This window comes from Mustela nigripes, chromosome 2 (assembly GCF_022355385.1).
Source record: "Mustela nigripes isolate SB6536 chromosome 2, MUSNIG.SB6536, whole genome shotgun sequence".
NCBI lineage: Eukaryota > Metazoa > Chordata > Mammalia > Carnivora > Mustelidae > Mustela > Mustela nigripes.
This window is the reverse complement of record NC_081558.1, coordinates 136,969,184-136,993,474: the sequence shown is the minus strand read 5'-3', so window position 1 is coordinate 136,993,474 and position 24,291 is coordinate 136,969,184. Positions and strand designations below refer to the sequence as shown.

The 24,291-nt window shown below is 39.1% G+C and overlaps 1 protein-coding gene across 9 annotated transcripts in view; it reads right to left on the bottom strand.

Moving 5' to 3' along the window:
• VEPH1 (ventricular zone expressed PH domain containing 1) overlaps positions 1-17,722 on the bottom strand; it is a 250,115-nt gene extending 232,393 nt beyond the window's left edge. For 3 of the 9 annotated variants that reach the window (XM_059391673.1, XM_059391672.1, XM_059391674.1), the window contains exons 1-2: positions 17,578-17,719; positions 8,870-9,164 (exon numbers count right to left, since the gene is read on the bottom strand). In XM_059391673.1, the coding sequence (XP_059247656.1) occupies positions 8,870-9,067 (198 nt within the window). In that variant the 5' untranslated portion in view covers positions 9,068-9,164; positions 17,578-17,719. The other 6 variants (XM_059391671.1, XM_059391670.1, XM_059391669.1 and 3 more) reach the window with 4 other exon arrangements.
• Positions 17,723-24,291: the final 6,569 nt, after the last annotated feature.

Sequence of the window (24,291 nt, the reverse complement as noted above, 5' to 3'; positions counted from 1 at the left end):
AAAAAAAAAAAAAAAAAAAAAAAAAAAAAAAAAAAAGAGGAAGAAAACCTAAAAAAAAAAAAAAAAAGCTATGGAAAATTTATGCACATGTAGGCAATGGCAACTTTATTATGCTTAATACCTGACCAACAGGAATGGTAAGATTGTAATCAGCTATAAAATATATACTTGTTTCAGAGTTATAAATAGGTGAAAACTGTCTGTCTTGGAATTGACAATATATGGCTACTATGTTTGTTAAAATTTTAAAGGTAACTACTAAAAAATTAGAAATAGAATATAACTTTCAAGCCAACAGGGCCAACAGAGGTAGAAAATGAAAAGATAAAATTTCACTCAATTGAAAAAAATGCAGAGAAGATGAAGAGAAATTTAGAAAATTAGGAAATGAACCCCTAAATAAAATGGAGAAATATATCCAAGTATATTATCATAATAAATATAAATTGACTAAATTTACTAATAAAAGACAAATTTTCAATTTGGATTATTTTAAAAATCTATTACATGGTGTTTACAAATTATATTTAAGTTATAAGGATGTGAGAATTCAAAAAGGAAAAAGAAAAAGAGGAAATAGGTAACTATCTCAAAGAAAATAGGCAAAACTTATCAGAAAAATGTTGCACAATGTGTATGTAATAAAAAAAGGAAAAGTTCTCCAAGGAATAAATAACTCTCCCAAAACTAATTAATACAAAAGTACACACATACACACACAAATACTACTCAGCTATAAAGAAGAATGAGATATTGCTATTTGAGACAACGTAGATAGACTAAGTGAAATAAGCCAGAGAAAGACAAATACCATATGATTTCACTCATGTAGAAGTTAAGAAACTAAACAAATGAACACAAACAAAAAAACACTGTCAAGTACTGAGAACTGGAGGTTGCCAGAGAGGAGCTGGGTGGGAGGACAGGTAAAACAAGGGGATTTAAGAGGTAAAAAACTTTCAGTTATAAAATAAATGTCATAGAGATGAAAAGTGCAACATAGGGAATATGGCTACAGTATTGTAAAAACTTCATATGGCGACAGATGGTGACTTTACTTACTGTGGGGGAACATGGAGTAATGTATAAAATGATTGAATCAACGGGTTGTGCCCTGAACCTAATATAACATTGTATGTTAATTATACTTCAATTTTTTAAAAAGCTCCCAAATTTATAAAGCAATCTTGACAAAATTACAAGGAGAAATCGACAAATCCAAAATTATAGTGGGAAGTTTTTAAACCTCTCTTAAGCATTTGGCTGTCTAAACAAACACAGATTTATTGAGGATTTAGAGAACTTAGACAATACAATCAAAAAAGAGTTCTTTCATCAACTTACTTAATACCTTCTACCCACTAATTCAAGAATACACATTCCTCTCAAGCACAAATATAACATCTAAATAGTCTAAAGAGTCAGGAGAGTGTAGTGGCTAAGAGGTTTCTGAATCCAAATTCTCTGGGCTTGATTCTTAGCTTGATTATTCACTAGCTGTATAGTCTTGGACAAGTTAAATTATTAACCTCTCTGTGCTTCAGTTTCCTTATCTATGAAATGGAGAGAATATTAGCACACTTATCTCGGAAGTTTATTGAAAGGGCTAAATATATTAACATGTGGTAAGCTCTTGGGAAAATCCCTGGAACATTGTTAGTTACACAGATTAGCCATCAACTGTGCTACAAAACAAGTCTCGACCAAGCCTAAACAAGTGGTATCCTGCCATTCATGTTGTCCAACAACAACGCAGCTAAATTTCAACTTAACAACAAAAAGATTACAAAAATTCTTCTGGAAATTAAAGCACAAACTTCTAAGTCCCTGATGAATCAAAAAGGAAGTCACAATCAAAATAAGAATTTAGAATTCATAATGAAAATACTATATCTCAAAACTTACGGTACTCGGCAAGAAATCGAGGGTCTCAAATGCTTATATCAGTAAATAAGAAAGTAAAACAAACAACAACAATAAACAATAAGCTAATCATATATCTGAGGGAATTAGAAAAAGAACAGTAGAAAACAATCAGAAAAAGATCAAAGAGGAAAATAAGTGAACATTTAAAAAGGAATCAATGAGATAGAAGACCCTATACAGATGATTAATAAATTAAAAGCTTTTTAAAAAGACAAAGCTCCGACTATATTGATGAAAAGATCAGTGAAAGAACATTTACAGATACAGCAGCACACACACACACACACACACACAAAGAATAAAAAAGTTTTATGCCAATAAATTTGAAACCTGGGATAAAATATATAGTTTCCTAGAAAAGATAATTTACCAAAAGTGACTAAAGCAACCCTTCCCAATTTTCTTCAAAGAAATGAGTTGAGTGAATTTTAAAATGAATTTTAAAAAACTGACCAGCACAACCACTCCCCCGGCCCCCCCACCCCAAAAAACTGCATGCTGTCAAGAGGATTTTATAGTTTCTGTGAAATTAAGGAATAGATTGTCACAATCTTACAAACTCATAGATAACAGAAATGTGGAAACTTTTCCCACATCATTTTATGACCAAGTACATATAACTTGATACCAAAGTCAAGGAAAAACAGTGGAAGAAAGGACAATTATAGGCCAATCTCATGGCTCCAAAGCTTCTTTAAAAATATTAAACCAAATAAGGAAATGTACTAAAATTAATACCAAATTTCACTTTATCCCAGAATGTTATAATGGCTTTGTATTTTAAAAATCAATTATTATAATGCACCTCATTAATAAGATTAAAAGGGAAAATAGGATTACTTTAAATGTAGAAAAAGCAGTTGATAAAATTAATCAGTTCTTAGAAAAAGAGGAATAAAAGGGAACAGAGATTTCTTTGTCTATTTTTCTTACTCTTGTATCCCCAGCATCTGTAGTATCTGGCATATTGTAAGTGCCTAATAAGTGTTGCTGAATAGTGGGGAAAATTTATAGACAGATATTAGTATTAATAAGAGAGTTGAATAAGTTTACTGGATTTATAATCATGATGCAAGTTTTAATCATCTGAAAAATAATTGGAAAATATTTTTTAAAAGATGTCATTTATAATCTCAGCTAAAAAAATCTAAAATACTTACATTTTTTAAAAAGGACTTAGGTGTTATACGCAACTGACAAATTATTGAACACTAAATTTGAAACTAGTGATGTACTGTATCTTGGCTAATGGAATATAAATAAAATTTAAAAAGGGGAAAAAAGGACTTACAAGACTTTTAAGATCTTTAGGGAAAAAAATCATAAAACTATTTAAGAATATCTAAGTAAATATATATGTATACAGTATCCACAGATAAGAAGATAGTAGCATAAAGATGTTAATTTTCTTCAAATAAATTCATAGCTATAACAAAATTCCTATCAAGATAGTCACAGAATCATTCATTAAAATTGGGAAGCTAATATTTTAAAAAAGTTTGGGGATATTTTCCCCACCAGATATCAGGACTTAGTGCAGTAAAAGGCATAAGGCAAGCTACATTGGGAATAGGAGACCTGTAACATTCATACATGACAGGGTCTGTCCAAGAATATAAAAAAAATTCTTACGGATTAACAAGAAAAGTCTTTTTAAAAACCTCAATGGAAAAATGGAAAGAGAAAAAAAATCATAAACAGGTACTTTACTGAAGAGGAAACCCAAATGACAAATAGCAAATAAACATGAAAAAAATGATCTGTTGCCCTTCCCAATCATGAGGGGAATACAAATTTAAATAACAATCAGATATGGTTCACTTAAATCAACAAAAACTTTAAAAATCTGATAACAGCAAGCATTGGTAAAGATATAAAGCCACTAGGAACCTCAAGCAGGGCTGATGGGAGTAGAAGTAGGTACAACTGTAGAGAAGAACAATCTGGTGCCATATCAGAAACCTGGAAGTATATAGAACCACCAAGCCAGTGTCTTCCCTCCTAGTTGTTGTCACTAGAAATACTAGCACATTTGCCAAAAACACTGATTGTAAGAATGTTCACTACAACACTGTTTAAACAGTAAATGTCCATCAAAAGAAGAATGGATAATCAAAGTATGGCATAGTCACTTAGTGGAACATTCCATTCCTCCAAAAAAAATTAATTGGGACTACCTATACCATGATAAACCTCAGAAACATTATATTGAGCCTTATGACACCATTTATATAAAGTTTAAAAACATGGAATACAATGCTACAAATGATGTTTAAGCTATGCATGTGTAGTAAAGAAATAAAACATTCATGGATAAATACCATAGTCAGGATATTGGTTACTTTGGGAGGAAAGGGAGGAGATTTAAAGCAGAGAAAAATATGCAAGTGATTGCAATTTCATCTAATTTTAAAAATTGGGCAATTTGTGTACGCCTAACATTTTTTGTTGGTTTAAAAAAAAACTAAAGAGACCTAGAAGATGTATGTAAGGTATATGGGTTTAGGCAAAGGGAACATGGTGGGAAAGGAGGAGGGGAAAGAGGATGAGTGGTTAGGGAGAAAGTAGTCTGGGAGGAGAGCCAGGGTAGTAGAAGAAATAATCATGAGATGAAAGTAGTCCAGAAAGAATTTGAAATGAAAAGACAAAACTTAAAGGCACGTTGAGGAACTTGGAGAGAATTGTAAGTGAGCAGTCACATTTTGAAAGCAAAACATAAGGACAAAGTATCCCCAGCAATATTTTGGACAAACTAGTGGAAAACAGGGCAAGGAGCATAGAATGGAATCTAGGAAGGTTGAGTGATTGTGTGAATGACCTTAGGGAAAGGATTGAGGAGTTGCTTGCCAAATTTTCAGGTTCTACAAAGATGGGAATGAGAAGTAATATACTGGACAGAATCATAACTTTTAAAAGGTATGAATGTCCTAGAATGAGGGCCTGAGGGAAAGGATATTATTACACTGGTTTAAAATGTGTCACAGTACGCCTACAATTTTTTTTTTCAAGTTCTCTAATTACAAGTCTTGATTCAAGCTGAGGGTTCTGGTACATGGCAGGATAAATGAGGCCAATTGTGTAATGTTACTGTCGAAAAGAAATTTTAGAAACAGAGTATCTGACTATTATCAGCAATTGTTCCAAGCAGTTGGTTTCAGTACTTGGCCTTGACAAATTACAATAATAAATTAGGAAAATTCCGGGGGAAAGAAACCAAAATGTTGAGAATGTAGGCAGTACTTGGGAGCTACGATGGGATGTTCTCCAAAAATAAGGAAACAAGATTGCCCTTTGAGAATTAAGTGAAAAAAAAAAATGCACTTGTGTGAGTGGGATTAACCCAACATGCTATCTGTACATGACTGACTACAGGTGAGTTAAATATAGGGCGATAGGACTGGACATGATCCTAACAGAGGAAGAGGAAACCTAATCAATGATAATATCTATTGTCTAGAGAAAGACTGGGTAATACACTTGGTGGGGATGGCATGGGAGCACACAAATTCTGACATGAATTATAATTTTCATTGTAAATCAGTAAATCAGCACTCTAATTTATACCTCTGAGTCTTGCATTTGGAGAGCATGATTTGGATAGAATTGTTCATGTACTGACAAAATTCAGCTTCCAGATAAAGCCTGGAAATGTGAGGTAGTATAACCTTTCTCTGCCATAGGCTCCTTCTTTGTCATTGAAAAACATAGGAACACTAGGACACCAAGGATGTGTGCTGAGAAGAGAGAAGCTAAGGGATCCCTGATACCTATCTTCCTATGTTTAAAGTTCTTATAGGAACAGAGTTATGCTCTTGATTGTTGGGGCAGAACAGACCAAAGAATAATGTATAGACAATACAAAGAGTAAGATTTCAGCTGGCCCAAAGGAGGAACACACTAACAATTCAAAATTCTGACAGTGGAACAACTGTCTCTTTGTAAGTTAGGATTGGTCATAAGCAACAGAAAAGTTTGGATAACAGTAACAAAGGACTATCTCTTTTGAGTACCATCATCATGACAAATCACCCTCACTGACTTTTTTCTGGAACGAGCAGGAAATAAGATCTGATTGGCATAACAAGGTGTCCCCACTTTTTCCCCTCTCTGCTGTCCTGGCAAGGGCAAGGCAGAAAACAGACTGAAGACTCCATGGAGGCTTCATGCAATGGCAAAAGGAAATCTATGAAAGGAAAAATAAGGAGCAGGAAAAAAATATTAGAAACTTACTATGTTCTCATCATAGCAAGGGTAGAAAGAGCGGTCACCTGCTTATCAGGAATCATAATGAAGGGATTTCTGGGCTGGAAAGAAGTTGGAAAAGATAATTTAGAAGATCCCTTCTAGTTCTTTGTTTGTAAAGAGGAGTAGAGAAGTAGAATTGATTACTGAGATTTAAGCTATTAGGAAAACCCTAGTAAGGGGAAGATGGGCTACAGATAACAGGGAAGTGGGCCATAGAGTGGCCATGTTTGTTCAGTGGACTAATGGCTGGCACTGGTCATTGACTGTCATGGGCATTAAGGCATCATGGAAAGATTTTGGACAACGGGATACATGCAATAAACTCTTTTGGGGAAGTTTAATTGGGTAGCTGTTAGTACACTGAACTAGAGAAAAGTAAAACCAAAGGCAAGAAGGTCAAATTTGTTTTGATGGCCCGAGGCAGGGGGATAGTGAGCAGGAAGGGAAAAGAAGGAGCCAGTGAAAAGGCTTTTCTCAGGTAGTGTCCACAGAAGGGAGAAAGGAGAGAGTGAGAGAAAAATGTCAAGAGTGACTCCAGGTTGCAAATCTGGAGATCTAAGAAAGTGATAGTACAGCTGGAAGAAAGATGATAACTTCTCATTCAGATAGATTGTGTTGAGATCATGGATATCAAGTCACAGGGGCTTGAGGTGAGGGAGAGATATCAAGGCTGAAAACATAGATCTAGGATTCCATAATGTAGAAGTTGCCCTGGAGGAGGTCATATGAACAGATGATTCTCTATGAGAACAGAGTATCATGCCAAAGGACAACTACGTATTTTTAGAAGGAAGTAATCACTATGAACTAGAATCACTAGAAGCCATTTCAGGAATAATGAAACTTGAACTGGCTTTGAAAGGAATGGAACCGGAGAAGGAATTCCACACTGAGACACACTTACAACTAGGATTGAGTAACAAACAGAAAAAATGAACTGATCTGCACAATTCCTCTAAAAACAAATTCTTTTTATTCTGCCACCCATCTGCTCATGCCACTGTTACGGATAGAGAAATGGAAGTGAGACATGATTGAAGTTAGCAGATGAAGACCACAGGAGAACCACTAGCTCTCCAGCCTTGCTGGTCTGGTGGGCTGCTGATCAGAGGGCTTAAAGGACAGACAGTGCTCCTGGTGACAAGGGACCTGCCTCCCTTAATGGTTAAAAGTGGGGTTATAGAACAGAACTCTCCTGTCCTAAAATTCTAAATTTGACATCTGTTAAAATAAGCAATTGATGAAGAAAACCAAAGAAATCACTGGCAGTAGTGACCTCTAGTGGAAATAGGCTTCGGGGAATACATCTATATCTATATATGCCTATTTATAGATACCTATATCTATATTCTTATTAGAGAAGATGAAAATCAGTGGCATATTCAGCCAATTGGTTTCCACAGGACTGTGAAGGAAGGGGCTGCTGGAAACAGCACAGAAATCCTGCCCGGAAGGTGGAAGTGTACCAGGAATACTTTCTGTTTTGAGTCAGACTAAGCTGATTAACGTTCTGGGGAAAAAAATAAATATGGACACATAACTGCTGTCAAAGACGTTAGCTGAGAAACGAATGTTTGGGCAATGACTTCATTGGCCACAGGGGGGACATGGTGTGTTCATATCAGCCAATAAGTGAGCAGGCTGACAGTCTTGGGGAGGAAGCCACGCTGGTTGCTGGTAAGCCTTTCAAACATCTCTCCATTAAAACATGGAAGAATGCCGTGATCTGTGAAATGTGTACACATTTGGTAATTCAGTATTTTATGGTTAAAGTCTTGTCTCTTTCCTCTGCCCGGGTGCTGTCTGTGCCAAGTCTTAACAAACGTTACTGAGCTGCGAAGGCACAAGAGATGCTTGGGAGAGTTGGCCTTTGAAATGGGACTAACCTCATGGAGGGTCCAAGCACAGTGAAGAAAGACAACAGCAAACCACACGGGGCACTCCACATCCACCCCCTTTAGGAAGTGCTTTCAGAATATATAATCTTGACATTGAGGAGAAACAAAGGGATGGGAGGGTTGATGGGGATTTTAAATTTGTCTGATCACACTGCAGGCTAATGATGGGTGAGTTGAATTAAATAGGTGGGTATAGAAAAAGGAGTAAAATGAGAGTTGGTTTTGTTTGTTTGTTTGTTTTGTTTTGTTTTGTTTTGTTTTAATGGAGATTGTATAGAAATACATGGAGTCAGTGTTATCAAGCCCTGGGCGACTGTCACTTCTGGCAACAGAGTGCTCCTTGTCCTTGTCTCCTGTTACCTGTGTGGCAGGAGGTGTCATCCTGCCTTCTTCCATTATTCACCCTCCTCCACACACCCTGCTTTGTTTACTGATGCTGTCATATAGCCTGGCCTGTCTGCTTTTCCCAGGATTTGCTCCCTCTCCTCTCTGTGTCATTTCGAGGATAGAAAAACAGCCCTTAGATAAGCCTTTTTGTGATAGTTCCTCCTTGGTATGCAATTTCCCAAGTTCTGGTCCCTGAGAGTGGGCAGTAGGCAGCCTCGCTGCCCCCATAAGTCAGTGACTACCCTGGTGTTATTTCTTAGATGTTAAACTAAACCATAGAGCTGGGTTAAAAGGAACCAATGTTAAGTGGTCTTTCCTCTTTCCCCATGCAAAGATTCTTACCCCAACATATACATACAATTATTTGGCTCTAAGTTACTTCGGGTATCTAGTTTAAAAACTAGTTTACTTACCAAAGATGAGCTAATTATTTTAATTTGCTCCAAAGCTTCTGTCAGGCTATCTTCAATCTCGGAGTCATCTAAGGAGAAGAGGTCCCCAGCTCGTGAAAGATCTTTTTGTCCTAAAACCAGTCTGAACAGTTGATGCATGATGAGTAGTTTGATAATCAATGGACTTTCTGCAGGCCCAGGGCCATATGTTTCAGTCATCAGAGGTTAGTAAGACCAAAAAATGCAGTAGGAAGTATACTTTGTAATCCTTGCAAGGTCATTTTTCTCCAGAATTTGAGGTCTTCTTTGACTCTCTCTGGAAAAGAAACAAATGATACAATGTAAGTATTAGTAGAATGGCCCGCTCAGGATATGAACTTGGTGCCCAGCAGAGAGAGGGAAAAAGACATTTGGAAATGTGCACAGAGTAACAGATCCTGACTTGATGACTTTCAAATGAGCTCTTCCTTTGTTTGTTTTTTTCCTGAAAGGTCTTGCCAAAAATTATTAGGTTTCTCTAGAATTTACTATAAACCTTAAAAAGCTGCTTAGCCTTCACACTTACTTGCCCGCTTTCTATATGCTTCTCCTTCTCTCATGCCGTAAGGAAACAAGTGGACAAGCACGGATATACCCAGCACTCACCAGATTTTCCCCAAACAGATTCCCATGGAAACCAAACAGAAAAGGGCAATGAAAGGAAAGACGGAACACAGAAAACATCTCTTAGAACCGCTGCCTGAATTTCTCTTTATTCCTGGACAGGGAAATGAGTGCTTGCCTTCTTGGCTGGGTTTCTTTCCTATACTGACAACAGAAGCTCCCCCCCACCCTACATCCAGGAGGTGATCTCAACACTTGCCTTGTTCATATATACTCTCTAAACAAGTAGAAATGAAAGTAAGGATTCTGCCTGGGAGTATGAGGCTACAGATCTCTGCTGAATGGGAGTATGAATTTGAACTTGAACACCGAACTTGAAAGTGATAGCATTGTGATGCAGGCTAAAGAGGGAAGGCCTTGGGATAAGGCAACCTTCCGTCTATTCCCCCAGTTGAAGTAATAAAGTCCCACTATACTTCTTACTCGATGAACAGTCCACAGAGAGAAGGGCAATGGTACAGCGTAAGTATCTGATTTTTCTCATCAGTTCCCCTCTGGGCCTAATAAAATCACAGACCATTTGCACGGGTAGAGACCTTAGCCATCGACTTCCCGAAGTCTCCATGGTAGTTACAGCGGTGCTGTTCTCCTGATTTCAGGCCAGTGGGCTTCCCTGTGGTTTACAATGAAGTAGAGTCATCTCATGTAACTTACAAATGCAGATACATGTTCAAAGAGTGAGAGCCGAGGCTGATTTATTTAATATAAGAATATAAGCAGTAGGCAAGTCTGCCCAGCCTTTCACTTGGAATGTGTTTCCCAGAATGAGTGTGAAAGGGAGAGGGGAGTCTGTTGCTCCCTTGGGTGATCTCAGACCCCCTCCCTGAGCTGTCACTGTGAAGGCACCTCTGGGCGCTGAATGCAATGTTCAAGTTTAAAGGTACATACTCTCCATGCGATGTGGTCTCTAAACACAAGCCCAGTCCTCCCCTTCCCCGGGTGCTTGTTTTTTTGTTCGTTTGTTTGTTTGTTTTTAAGATTTTATCCATTTGACAGAGAGAGATCACAAGTAGAGAAAGAGAGAGAGAGGAGGAAGCAGACTCCTTGCCCAGCAGAGAGCCCGATGTGGGACTCGATCCCAAGACCCTGATATCATGACCTGAGCTGAGGGCATAGGCTTTAACCCACTGAGCCACCCAGGCGCCCCCACGGGGTGCTTGTTAAATAAGCTCTATCAGTGCAGTTTGTAGGCCACGGAAGGCCTGTCAAGGGCAATATTACCTACATGCAACTTTTGTGCTATCTACCAGCTCTAGAAAAATGATACCCAATACTTTCATATGCTTGCCTTCATGCAAGGCACTGTTCTAGGTGCTTTGCAAACATTAGCGCACTTAACCCTCATAATAACTATAGAAGGAAATTTCATCCCCATTTTACTGGTGAGGAACTGAGGCATTAATAACTTGCCCTAGCCACACAGCTAGCAAACTGGAGACTTGGGATTTGGACCCAGAGATTCCAGGGGTAGGCTCCCGGTTCATTACCAGTATGACATGCTGATTTCACATACAGCTTCATGCACAGCTACTGTTAGGAGTAAAAGTCCTCAGAGCATTATTAACATTTGAAGAAGAAGATATGGGTGGTGTCATAAAGCATGAAATGAATTTCTCTTCCCTCCGACACTGAAGGAAGGAGGGACTCTGTATCCTTGCCCATCTATACTCTGGGGTTTAGGCCAACCATACATCAGGAAAATCACAAGGAAGAGAAGCTTAGAGGAAGAGAAAATCAGGAGAGTTGGTTGAGGGTGGGGGTTCAGGGAGAGTTTGGGGGGCTGGAGAGAGAACAGAGTGAGAGTCCTACAAAGTAAAGTGCACCCTTGCAGATGTGGAACATAGAGTACAGTCTCTATAGGAAAAATTAGGACCGTGTTTTCCTGAATTGTCCCCTGAACACATTTCTCTCCCTACCTTCAGGGATTGGCAGTGACAGGGTCTCAGTGAAATAATATTCAGGAAAATAAGACATTGGATGGACTTTGGAAGTGATTTCACCTTGACCAACCAGCTTGTTGGTCAACATCTCACCATTCCTGAAAAGAGACATCTGCCCCAGACATAGCATGGCTTGAGCATGGAGATGGAGCAGAAATACATACAGGTGGAGAGGAGCACCCCAGGTTTTCCCTGGTCTCCTTCTGTGCTCTCCACACCCACAGTGACCCCTCGTACGGAGCCCGACATTCCAGCTGTTACCCTTGAGTATCCATCATGTACAAAACAGTACTGTTCAAAACACCACCATCCATGAGAATTTTCACACATCTAAGGAGAGGTAGGGAGAAGTGAGACTTACACCAAACATTCTACAACACAAGGATGACCCAGAGGAAAGTCTCCTCTGTCCCATAAAAGGAAGTTTGGGGAATTACAAAGGAGAGAGAGATCTCTCCTGGGGAAGATGGTAATGAATGGTTTTGTGGAGGAAATGGTGTTCAGGCCAGACATTTTCAGACAGGTTTCATTCAATGCACACATGCTGAGGATATAGTAAGTCAGCTGCTTGTCTGCAGACTGAGGTTCAGTGCATGCTTTTCCCTTCCCTGAGCCTCAGTTTCTTCATCTGCAAAATGGAGCTAATGCATGCCTTGTCCATCTCACCAGGTCATTTTGAAGATCAAAGCGAGTAACACATAAAAGAGCCTTTTGTCAAATAATGACACCAACAGCTAATGTTTAGCAGGTGTTTACCATGTGGCAAGCACTACTATGAGTGCTTCCTGAGGACTGAGTCACTTAATTCTCATGAGAATTCCATGTGATGAGAAACGGATGCTCAGAGAGGAAAGCAACCAGCCCAGGAACACCCAGAGAGTAGTAAGCTGCAGAGTCAGAACTGAAGGTAGTTGGTCTCCCAGAACGAAGTCCTATCAGCTGCATACATGACCACGTGTGATAATTATTGAACTGCCTTGCTTCTATCAGTCTTCATGTAAAGGGCACCCCATATGGTACGTTATACCGCCCCTTCCTGGATAAGGATCAGCAAGACATGTTATTTATTTTTCAGCAGCTCTGGTCAATGTTTTGCTCAGGTGTCTGGCTTCCCGGGCTGATCTCTCTGCAACAGTAGAGAAGGTCAGAGACAGATCAAGTTCAACCTCATCCTCTGAGAAACTCCCTACCCTTATGAATGCCATAGTCCTGTGGCCTATATGCACATACACAGATGCACCCACTGAATCCACACAAGCATGCACGTGTGTGCACATATGCACATGTGTGTGCACCGCCGGGGTTCTCCATGCACTCAGCTCTTTGCTAGAGACTTTCTCCTCCATTCTGCCATCAACCTGGCAGGTAGATATGGTTACCAAAGAGGAAAAAGGACTGGTGAGGCACTGCGTCGAAGGTTACACACAGAGCCAAGATTCACTTCCAAGTAGGTCAGCCTCCAATCTCGTACTTTTGGAATTACAAAAACCGACATATAAAAGCCCTTCTTATTCCCAGCTTTTGCTCTCCTAGCTTCTCTCCCTAATCCTTAAGGGACCCTCATCTGAAGCCCACTTTCCTTACTTAGTATCTTTTTTTTTTTCAGCAGGTACCTGTTGACAATTCAAGTTTCTGCACGGAGAAGCAGACACCACACACAAAAATGATCATGCATCCCATGTGACACATATCAGGGAGTCCCAGCTGTCCCCACAAACTGGATTTACCTGTGCGCTACTCTTCAAAGGCGGGCAGCTTGCTGTTACTCAGCTGTCTGTTTTGAGACTGGGTGGGAGATCCGAGCCACGGGCTCTGAAGGCACGGCGAGTGGAATCCACTCAGCTCAGTGAACCTGAAGTTGCTCATTGCTGTGCTCGCTCTTGGTGCTGGGCGGAAGAATTCAAGGAATGCAGCCTACTGCCACTGGCATCGCCAGAGCCGGTCAGGTGACAAGCGGCACCTCACCCAGTGGAGAGTTGCATCTGAGAGAAAGGCTCTGTTTCCCGGGGTGAAACAGAAAGCCTGCCCCAGTCAAGTAAAGTTGTTTTTAACAGAGAACACAAAACCCACTGTGTTCCTGAAAATCTATACTTTCCCTGGGAAGAACGGGGCTGGAGGGGGGTAGATAGAAAAAGCCACGCAAGAAACAGTTTCAACAAGAACTCCGGCAGGTGAATGGAATGGCTATTGGGAGACATTTCTCAAAGCCTGGGAAAGAGAGGACTGCGGCTTCGTGAACGCCTCACTCCCTCCCAGGACTACACACCCAGAGTTTGGAACACCGAGCATTTGTCCTGTGAGTCACAGCTCCAAAAGCTGTGGTCCCCTTGTTCTGCCTCTAGCTTAATACTGTTGCAAATTTAAGGATGCAGGAAGTTGCTACTAAAATGAACAAATCACACTGAACCAAAAACCATACCTTCTTTTTTTCCCCTCCGCTCGCTGGGAGATTCTTCCTAAAAATCCACTTGGATTGGCACTTTAAGTCAAATTCGTATGTTAAAATATTGCCATCACACTCAGAGAAAATGTTTATCTTGTTTAATCTTACTGATAATCTAGAGGAGAAAAAGATCCTGAAACTCTCAACACTTAAAGGTTTCAATGCTTAATGGTGCATTAAGAAAACATGTTCTTAGAAGCTCCTGAGTAGTGCAGCTGGTTAAGCATCGGATCCTTGGTTTCAGGTTAGGTCTCAATCTCAGGGTTGTGATTCCCACTCGTGGGGGCTCCGTGCTCAGTGTGGTGTCTGCTTGAGAGTCTCTCTGCCTCTCCTGCCTGTTCTCTCTCGCGCGCTCGCTTTCTCTCTCAAATACATCAACAAATCAAAGAAAATATGTTTTTCCTTTGTATTCCTCTTTACCTCTAATTTGTCCTTATAGAGGGTCTACCACCCATCAAATCTCTTATCTGCCGGGAAAACATATGGGAAGCTGAGCTGCAGACAGATTCATCTGTGTGATCACGAGGATGGGACTCCCAGGAGAGCTATGCTCCTGCAAAGGCGTTTGGTCCTAGTGATGACACACCTGACGTTGAACCAGGTCCTACGCTCCAGGGGAATGACCTTTCCAGATACTGGATCAACTGGAAATGGATCAATCACATTTTTATGCCATCCACATATGGAGAATCCCTTTGAAGGGTTTGCTCTGTAAAAATGGAGAAGCCAGTCATCCATGAGCAGGTGTAGCCTTTCGCTGGTAATTTTCTCATTTACAGATATGATGCAGTCTCCTCTTTCAAAGGAACAGGCTCTGCTGCTTTAGGCTTCCCTCTTCCTCGTTCTCTATTCATTATTAGTGGTTCTCATTGCCAGATTTTATCCAATTTTCTTACATTTTTAAAGGAGTATAGGGTCCAGAATTGGACCTGTTCTAGGAAGAAGAGCAGAGTGGTGAGAGTGTGGGGACTCACACCCAATTGGGCTCAGCTATGCCATTATCTGCAGTGTAAATCAGGACTGGTTAATTAAGCTCCTTGAGCCTCAGGTTCCTTATTTGCACCTGAGGATTGTGATATGGGTGGCTGGAAGATTTAATGAGATTATGTAAAGCATTCAGCATAGAACCTAGCATATAGCAACCACACAAGAAGTAACAGCAATCATATCTCTAATGTTATTATTCTTGTGGATCATTTTCCTGTTAACATGTCCTTAGGTCGTCCCTTTCCAAATCTGATGCATCTCAGTACTTCTGCCCAACGCTGAGTTCCCATGTTAGAGATGTGTAGGTATTTTCCATCTAGGATATCATATTTATATCCTAGCTGTACTTTACCCCAAATTTAAATGTAGTTTAGGCACTATCTTGAAAGTGTCCCTGTTGATTTTTTTTTTTTTTTTTTGGCAGTTTTGTTCCTTGGAGAAATAGCCTTACCCCCAAACATGGCTAAACAGTAACTAGATTTTTTTCTAGAGTGGAAATGGACTGAAATACAATGTATCTCAGACGTTTTTGTGGTTGGATAATCCAAATACTTAGTTTTCGATGTAAGTGTAGCGCTCACTCCCACATTTCTTAGTGAAAATGGACTGTATAATTCCCTGCAAGGCACCAGAGGAAAAAGCTTTTTATGACTTTTCAAGGTGACCTGCACTCAATGGGCACTAATAAAACATTGCTGGTTTACTCTATTATTCATCCATAGATCTATGAAATAAAAATACACATGAACTGGTGGACTTAATTGCCGCACTATAAGGATACCACCTGTGGAAAAAGTTGAGGCTCTTTGGGGGAGTTTCAATAAACATAACTAACTCAGCAAGCCAACTTATTCTGAGAAAATTAGCCTCTAGCTTCCAACTTGGGGTTAGGATATTCTCTGGTTTCTTCACTTTAGAACATTCTAGAATAGCAACATTTATTTATATTATGCTTTGGACAACACTACGGCACATCAAAACCTTCTCATCTTATTCACCTGTATTATAAATGCCCACTGACTAACTTATACCCATTTGGGTTCTAGAAACTTACAGTAAAGCTCTCAGATAGATTTTCCCTTGAAAGAAAGGATTAAAGATTCTTTTCAAGGAGCATCTTTTTCACACAGCGTGAAAGAGCTACAGGCGTTCCCATGGGAATTGGCCGCATACATTTCAGCCCATGCCACAAGATGTCTATTGTTCCCTGTGCGTCTCTCGCTTTCCTCTAGCACGATATGTAGCTTCATTCACTTCTACTGAAAGCCTCTGAGGCTGGGTTGTTCCAAATGATGCGAAAGGACTCAGCCCGTGGTCTTATTCTAAAACTCATACAGTCTAAGTTTGTAGTAGGCTAATTATCACAAGCACTTACAAAAAACAGGTTTGGTGACCTGTTTTGGCAAGAGCTCAAGAAACACTTAATTTTGAATACATATTGCAATTTATTGAAAAACAGATAGGAAATATTTTTTCTTTGGGAATGAGGTAAATTTCTTAAAGTCTAACAAACTTTCTTAACCAAGAATTTGTGATCTGTAGTAATGATTTCATAGTGTATCCATTTTCATAAATTTTGACTTTGCAGGTCAAATTTTTTTAATTGATATAAATATTCGTATACATTGAATAGATCTTATATCACTATAAATATCAATAATGAACTTAAATCTTGCTAAAGTTTTTTTTAATTCAAATTTTGTAGGTTTCTTTTTCCAAAAAACATACCCAAACTCTCAAATTACAAAGAAAATTCAATGTTAAACATGTCTTTACTTACCTTTAAATTCCATAGGTTAAACACCTGCATTGACCAATTCAAATAATGCCTTAAGTATTTTTTCAGTTCCTTAAATTGAAAACCTGCATGTTTCAATTTAAAATGTCATGCACTCCAATGGTTGATAACTATAGCAACTTAAATAGGTATTTGAAAGAGCAAAAAAGTAGTTTGATTCAATTACAGTTTGTAAGATAACTAAAATACCCAAAGGAAAAAAAAGAGCAACATTTAACAGTAATGGTGTCTGCTCAACCCACTGACTGGAATGATGCAGTTGAATTCTTTGAAAATCAGAGGCAGGGCCCGTTTCTTTGCAGGTTGCGAGATGTTTCTTGAGGTAAACAAAAGTGTGAAATAGAAATGAGCCCAGACGGTTTTGGAGTAAAACAAAAATGCACATACTATGAACCTAGAAGCACGGTTTTCTGCTCCTGAGGCCTAGAGACATGTTTTAATAACCCACAGAGAGGTGGCTTTTTTATCCTAATAACCGAAAAGCAGGCATACAGAGCTAGACACACAACTCCCAAATGTGCTTTATCTGCATAATCAGCCAGCCCCCGGAAGTTTCTCTGCCCCACTCCCGCAGCCAGCTCCTTCATCACTGCAGCTTCTGACACTTAACGTTAATTAGCTTTTGTTTTTGCTGAACAGAAGGATAGGGAAAAAAGATAGCCATACCTCTCAGCACAGGAAACTCTGGCCATCATGGGAAATAGAAGGTAAAATGCTTGATTTTTAGAGTAATTTGGCTGGTGCCCGTGATGGAGCCCAGAGGCAGACCGGTAGCCCCTGCCCCTTCCTGCCCCGTCCTGTCCTGCCCTGTTGGCAGCTGCTGCGCTCGCTCCCCTGCACTGCTCGTCCTGCAGTCCTGCAGGCTGGCTGTACACTTGCTTCCCTCCCCTGGACTCACCGTGTGGGATCCAGCAAATGCGTAACTTCTCCTCTCTCTCCTAACCTTCTGCTTAGCGCTGACAATTGGCACAAAGCTTCCCTTATTTCTACGGTAGATTTAGAGAAGCTTCTCTGAGCAGATCAGTGGTTTGCAAGAATTAGAAGAATTGCCTAACAACCAGTAACTTAGCTTCTGTTAATGAGTAACTCACTTTAAAGAATCAAGGAAGTTTTAAGTTAATATCAGATGGGGAGCCTTTTATCAGGCAGGCATCAGTGAAAGGCTTAGTGAGGAATGGAAAGAGGGAAGCCGGGAAAGGAGAGATAATATTTAAAGCAAACACGTGGAAAAAAACACCTAGAGAGAAACAAAACGGCCAGTGTAAAGAAGCGAAGTCTAACTATGCTATTGGTATTGTTTGAGAAAGGCTAAACGGCTGAATGAAGCATCCCTACCAGCACTGGGGATTTCTCCAAACCGGCTCTGTTTTTTTTCTTGCACCAGTCCAAATTGCTAATTCACTTCCTTTCGCCATCCAAGTATAGAACTCTTCTTCTCAGGCCTAATACACTGGGGGATCCCTTATGAGCTGTCTTATCTCTCTCTCTCTTTTAAGGAGAATGCTCTCCAAACCTCTAATGCATAAATTAATTGGTGGTACCCAGTGGGTTGTTATATCTGGAGGCTCTCCTCTCCCCTTTTATGTGTCTGACATGGGTTTTCTCCCCTTATTGATCTGAGGTTTTGTCTGCACATAAAGCAACAGGATATCTCTGAGACTCTTCTCTCTAGCTTTCAGTCAAACTAAGTGTGAGTGTGGGGGGCAGGGCGGTGGGGAAAAGTAAGGTATAAGATGTACATCTGGAAATATCAGTATTTCTATGTCGTTGGCAAACGTGCTGCCATGTAAATAAATTGCTGGCTCAATTAAAAGGCGTTCTCTTGGGGTGAAGGGGACTTTCTCCTGTATTTGCCACCCAACATCCATTTATCCCACTTCTGGTAAAATATGTACCCAAATTTCCCTTCAAAACAACATTCTTTGGGCAGAGTTCACTGACATAAACCCATTAGAAAGATCACGTTCTCCTGACCATAGTGATTGATTGAGAGAGTGAGGGATGACCCTTTCCAGGCCAGTGGGAGTCATGAGAAAGATGAACGGGGCTTTGAGGGGACAGAGACTTTCCTGTTAGACTTGATGACAAGAAGATGTAAGGTCTGGTTGACCCTGCGCATTGCCACCAAGAAACCAAACCTTAGTGACTTTGTTTGGGCCACTTAAACCAGCTGTCCCTGGAGTTAACAAGACCCACCCTTCCCTGTAACCCAATTCCTTAATATCCTGAGTGATTTTATGCCTGGTTTTCTGCCCTTTGCCTCTGAAAAGTTTCAGTTTGGCTAAATTAGCCAAATGCTGGTTTGTGAGATCTGTCTTCCTAGTGCAGCCCCTTGCAAAGGAAGTGGACTGGGAGCTGCGTTAGGAACCAGCTATGACAAATGAGTCCCTTTAATGACAACCACAGGCTTTCACGGACCACCAGTGGAGGCAGGAAAGGCCTGGGGAAGACCGTAGTCATCCAGTGTACCCGAAAGTGTGACTTTCTAAATTGATTCTCTTAACCAACATCATCATGTTCACTTTCCCAAATACTTACACTTTAACCACCTGGACTTGTCTGGTAGTTCCTGGCCACATTCTGTTTGACCTCAATGAATCTGATCACAAAATCCATCCATCCATGCAGAATTTTCATAAATTCCTTTGGGCAATTAGTTGCACAAAGTATAGCTTTATCTTTATTTTTTCCCCTTCTGTTTCTGTACCACTCCCACCACTATCCTCCCCTGCCCCCTTTGATAAACTTGAAATAAAGAACATTCTCTCTAACCACATAGCTGGACTAAGAGGCTTCCTTTATGAAGATACATAAATTTCAAAGCAACTTTAAAAGGGTAAATTACATATAAACACAGAATTTTTAGATGGCTCCATTTCTACCTGAAATTGTGACACTCTTTTGAGTACACCTTTTTGTGCTCAGCCATTCAGCTTTGCAGAAGCTCATTATAGAAATACCCAGGCATATCCAGAAACCCCCCTTTAGCTCAGCAAACTAGCACATGGCTTGGACTGTGAGAATCAAGTGTTGTTGTTTTGTTGTTGTTGTTGTTTAAGAACAGGGAAATAGGGGTTCCTGGGTGGCTCAGTGGGTTAAGCTTCTGTCTTTGGCTCAGGTCATGGTCTCAGGGTCTTGGAATGGAGCCCGCATCCAGCTTTCTGCTCAGCGCGGAGCCTGCTTCCCCCCACCTCACTCTGCCTGCCTCACTGCCTACTTGTGATATTTCTCTCTGTCAAATAAATAAAATCTTAAAAAAAAAAAAAGAACAGGGAAATAGATAACTGTGACTGAGGTTTATTCAGTTTGATTCATTATAATAATAAAGAATTTGAGTAGGGAGAGGGTGATGGGGTTATGGACATTGGGGAAGGTATGTGCTATGGTGAGTGCTGTGAAGTGTGTAAATCTGGTGATTCACAGACCTGTACCTCTGGGGCTGATAATACATTATATGTTAATAAAAAATAAAAAATTTAAAAATTAAAGAATTTGATTAAAAATATGATAATAAAACTAGTATCTTTTAATCTCAAATTTGAAAGAACTCATTATTCTCCTAAATTAGCTCCTCCTTCTGTTTCTTTTCTTGGTGAAGGGCCCTCACAATCCACCAAGCATATAAACGAGAAAGCTACATACATATCATCTTCTCTTTCTTTCTTTTCTTTTCCCACTCACATCCAACAACCATATCACAACTTAGATTCTGTCTGTTCTGTGTCCTTATCATTATTCATAATCTACAATGGATAGATCCTAAGGTGATCCTCAAGGATCCATTTTCTAGTGTTTATACCTTGGGAGTTTTCTACACTTAGGGTGGGTGGGACTTGTGACTTGCTTCTAACAAATAGGATATGACAAAGATGATGAAATGCTACTTCTGTGATTATGTTATAGAAGATGCCATCCTGCTAACAAACGCACTCTAGAGATTTTCCTTGCTGGTTCAATGCAATAACTGGTCATGTTGAGAAAGCCCACATGACAAAGAACTATGGGCGGCCTCTAAGAGCTGAAAATGGCATCCAGCCAAAAACCAGCATGAAGCCAAGATCCTCAGCCCTACAAACATAAGGAAATGAATCCTTCCAACAAACTGAATGAAGTTGGAAGGGGATTATTTCCCCAACTAAGCCTCCAGATGGAAACACAGCCCAGCTAACACCTCAATTACAACCTTGGGACATTCTGACCAAAGGACCCATCTAAGCCTACCTGGACTCCAGACACAGAGAAAATATGGAATGAAAAATGTGTGTCATTTTGAGCCACTAAGTTCATGATAACTTGTCATACAGAAATAGAAAACTAAAACATGACTATTTCCCTCTTTCCACTGAGATAGCAAGATAGCTGTTGTTTCCGTTAAATTCTTCATTCTCTCTTGTCTGTATTTTGACAGGAGTCTCCTAGCAGGTCTCACTGCCTCTGACACAGCCCCTTCAACTCTGCTGTCAAATCGGCTTTCTAAAATAAAATATAGTATGTATCTCTTTTACTCAAAATTAATAAGTGGCAACCCATTGTCTGAGGATGACATGCAAAACTCTTGGCTTGGCACCCAAAGGATTTTGTAATATGGTCCCCGCCCTCCCTAGCTCTGCTTCCACCTCTCATGTACACACAGCCCTGAGGAGCTGGGTCACTACCTTCAGAATATATCTAGGAGCCCATCACCTTTCACTACCTTTGCTACCACTATTACAGTGATCAAAACACCATCATCTTATGTCTCACTTAGGTTATTGCCATAGCTCCTTGGCTTTTGCCCTTGCCTTGTTCAAATATAGTAGTGACAGAACACCCAGATAATCCTGTGAAAATAGAAGACAGAACTGAACTCCCTTCTGCCCAGTTCTCTGCAATGGAATGACTCTCCATCTCACCTGAGTCAGAACCAAAGTTTTTTCAAGATCAGCAAGGCCCTGTATAAGATAGCTTCTCCCTCCATGGCATAAGCTTCATCTCCTATAACTCTTGCTTTTGGTTGCCGGGCTCCAGCCACACTGGAGGTACAAAGGGACCAGGTATTAATTCATCTGAGGAACTCCAGCACTAGGCTACGAGGCGATTGTCTGTCACAGAGGAGGAATTCAATCAAAATTTCATGAATGAAGCCTCTCCTTATAAAAGCATCAATAAAATAATAATTATATAATTGAAATGGGCTATATAAGTGAAAATTATCAGTAAAATAACACATAAAAACTAAATCAAATTAAAAAAATAATTATTATTATACAAGTGAAAAGAACTCAGAAATAAAAAGATGTATAGCAAAGAAATCCATTTGGCTGATATACAATTATTTTCTTGTTAAGTTGGTTAACAGGTTTTTGGTTTTTTTTTTTTTTTTTTTGTAATTTCTTAGTACTGGTAAAGAAGAAAGGAGCATAACCTTCTGTTGAAAAACTCTAACAACACTGATTAGAAAACCAGAGAGATGACACAAACTACCAATATCACAAATAAGAGAGTTGACATTACTATAATAGATGCTACAGCTATAATAGAAGAATAAGGAACTATTGTGGAAATTTTATGTCAATAAATTAGATGACTTAAATGAAATGAATAAATTCCTTGAAGGACAAAAACTGTCACCACCCATTCAAGAAAACATAGATAACTAGAATAGCTCTATATTTATTTACTTAAAAATTGGAATTATAGAATGAAACTGGACCACTTTCTTATATCATACACAAACGTAAACTCAGGATGGGTTAAAGACCTAAACATGAGACCCAAACCATAAATTTCCTGGAAGAAAACAAAGGCAGTAATTTCTCTGACATCAGCTATAGAAACCCTTTTCTAGATCTTTCTTCTTTGGGCAAGGGTACCAAAAGCGAAATTAACCTATTGGGACTACATCAAAATAAAAAGCTTCTGCACAGTAAAGTAATCTATAAACAAAATGAAATGGTAACCTACAGAATGGGGCAAATGAGATATCCAATAAGGGGTTAATATCCAAAATATGTAAAGAACTTACATAACTCAAGACCAAAAAACCCCAAATAATCCAATTAAAACATAGACAATCTAAAAAATAGACATCTTTCCAACATAGTAATAGCTCATAGACAGACAGATAGCCAAAACACAGGTGAAAAAAATGCTCAACATCATTGTCAGAGAAATGCAAATTAAAACCAGAGTGAGAGACCATTTTACATCTGTCAGATGTCTAAAATAAAAATCACAAGAGATAGAAAGTGTTGGCAAGGATGTAGAAAAAAAGGAACCCTTGTGTATATTTGGTGGGGATGCAAATTTGGGCAGTCACTGTAGAAAACAGTACAAAGATTCCTCAAAAAAGTCAAAAATAGAATTACCATATGATCTGGTAATTCCACTACTGGATATTTACTCAAAGAAGACAGAAACACTAATTCGAAAAGATGTGTGGACCCCTATGTTTATACAGTGTGATTTGCAATACCCAAGATATGAAAGCACCTCAAGTTCCTATCAATGAATGGATAAAGAAGATGTCATAATAATATACATATTATATGTGTATAATATGTATATTATATGTATATATTATATATACATATATATGTATATGTATATATGTGTATATATGTATGTATATACATATTATATGTATATATAATATACATAACCTATCTACTATGGAATATTACTCAGAAAAAAGAATGAAATATTGCCAGTTGCAATAACAAGAATGCACCTAGAGAGTATAACACTAAGTGAAATAAGTCAGTCAGAGAAAGACAAACACCACGTAATTTTACTTACATGTGGTATTTAAGAAACAAAACAAATGAACAAAGAAAAAAAAGAGACAAGCAGAAAAACAGGCTCTTAAATACAGAGAACAAATGTGGTTGTCAGAAAGGAGGGGGACAAGAAGAATGTGTAAAATAAAGGGAATTAAGAGTATGCTTATCTCAATGAGCACTGGGAAATGTATAGAACTGCTGAATATTATGTTGTATACCTGAAACTAATATAATACTGCATGTTAATTATACTTGAATAAAAGTAAATAAATGTTTTAAATAAAAATTGGAATCACAGTTAAAAACATTCGCATGAAGAAAATTCAAGGTCTAGGTAGTTTCATTGGTACATTCTACAAAGCACTTAAGTGAATAATAATGGAGCTCCTGCATGGCTGAGTCAGTTAAGCCTCCCACAACTTTGGCTCAAGTCATGATCAGAGTCTTGAGATTGAGCCCCCCATTGGGATCTACACTGGGCGTGGAGCCTACTTAAGATTCTCTCTCCCAGTCCCCCTCTGTCATTCCCTTTGCCACTGCCCACAGCTTGCTCTCTCTCAAAAAAAAAAAAAAAAGTAAATAAAACTAATTGTATACAAAGTCTTTCAGAAATTTTATTTCATTTCACAATAAGATGCTTTAAAACTATTTGTATATACATTATCTATATGTATATACTATATAGATATATATCCCTTTTTTGGCTGGTAGCATTTTATCCAATGAATGTAGCATTTTCTCTTAATCCATTCTTTTGTTGATGAAGTTGTTTGTGCTGAGCAGGAACTACTAAAAGCCTGCGGGATTGGGATTGGAAGAACACACTCACTGGTTTCACATCCAGTCCTAGC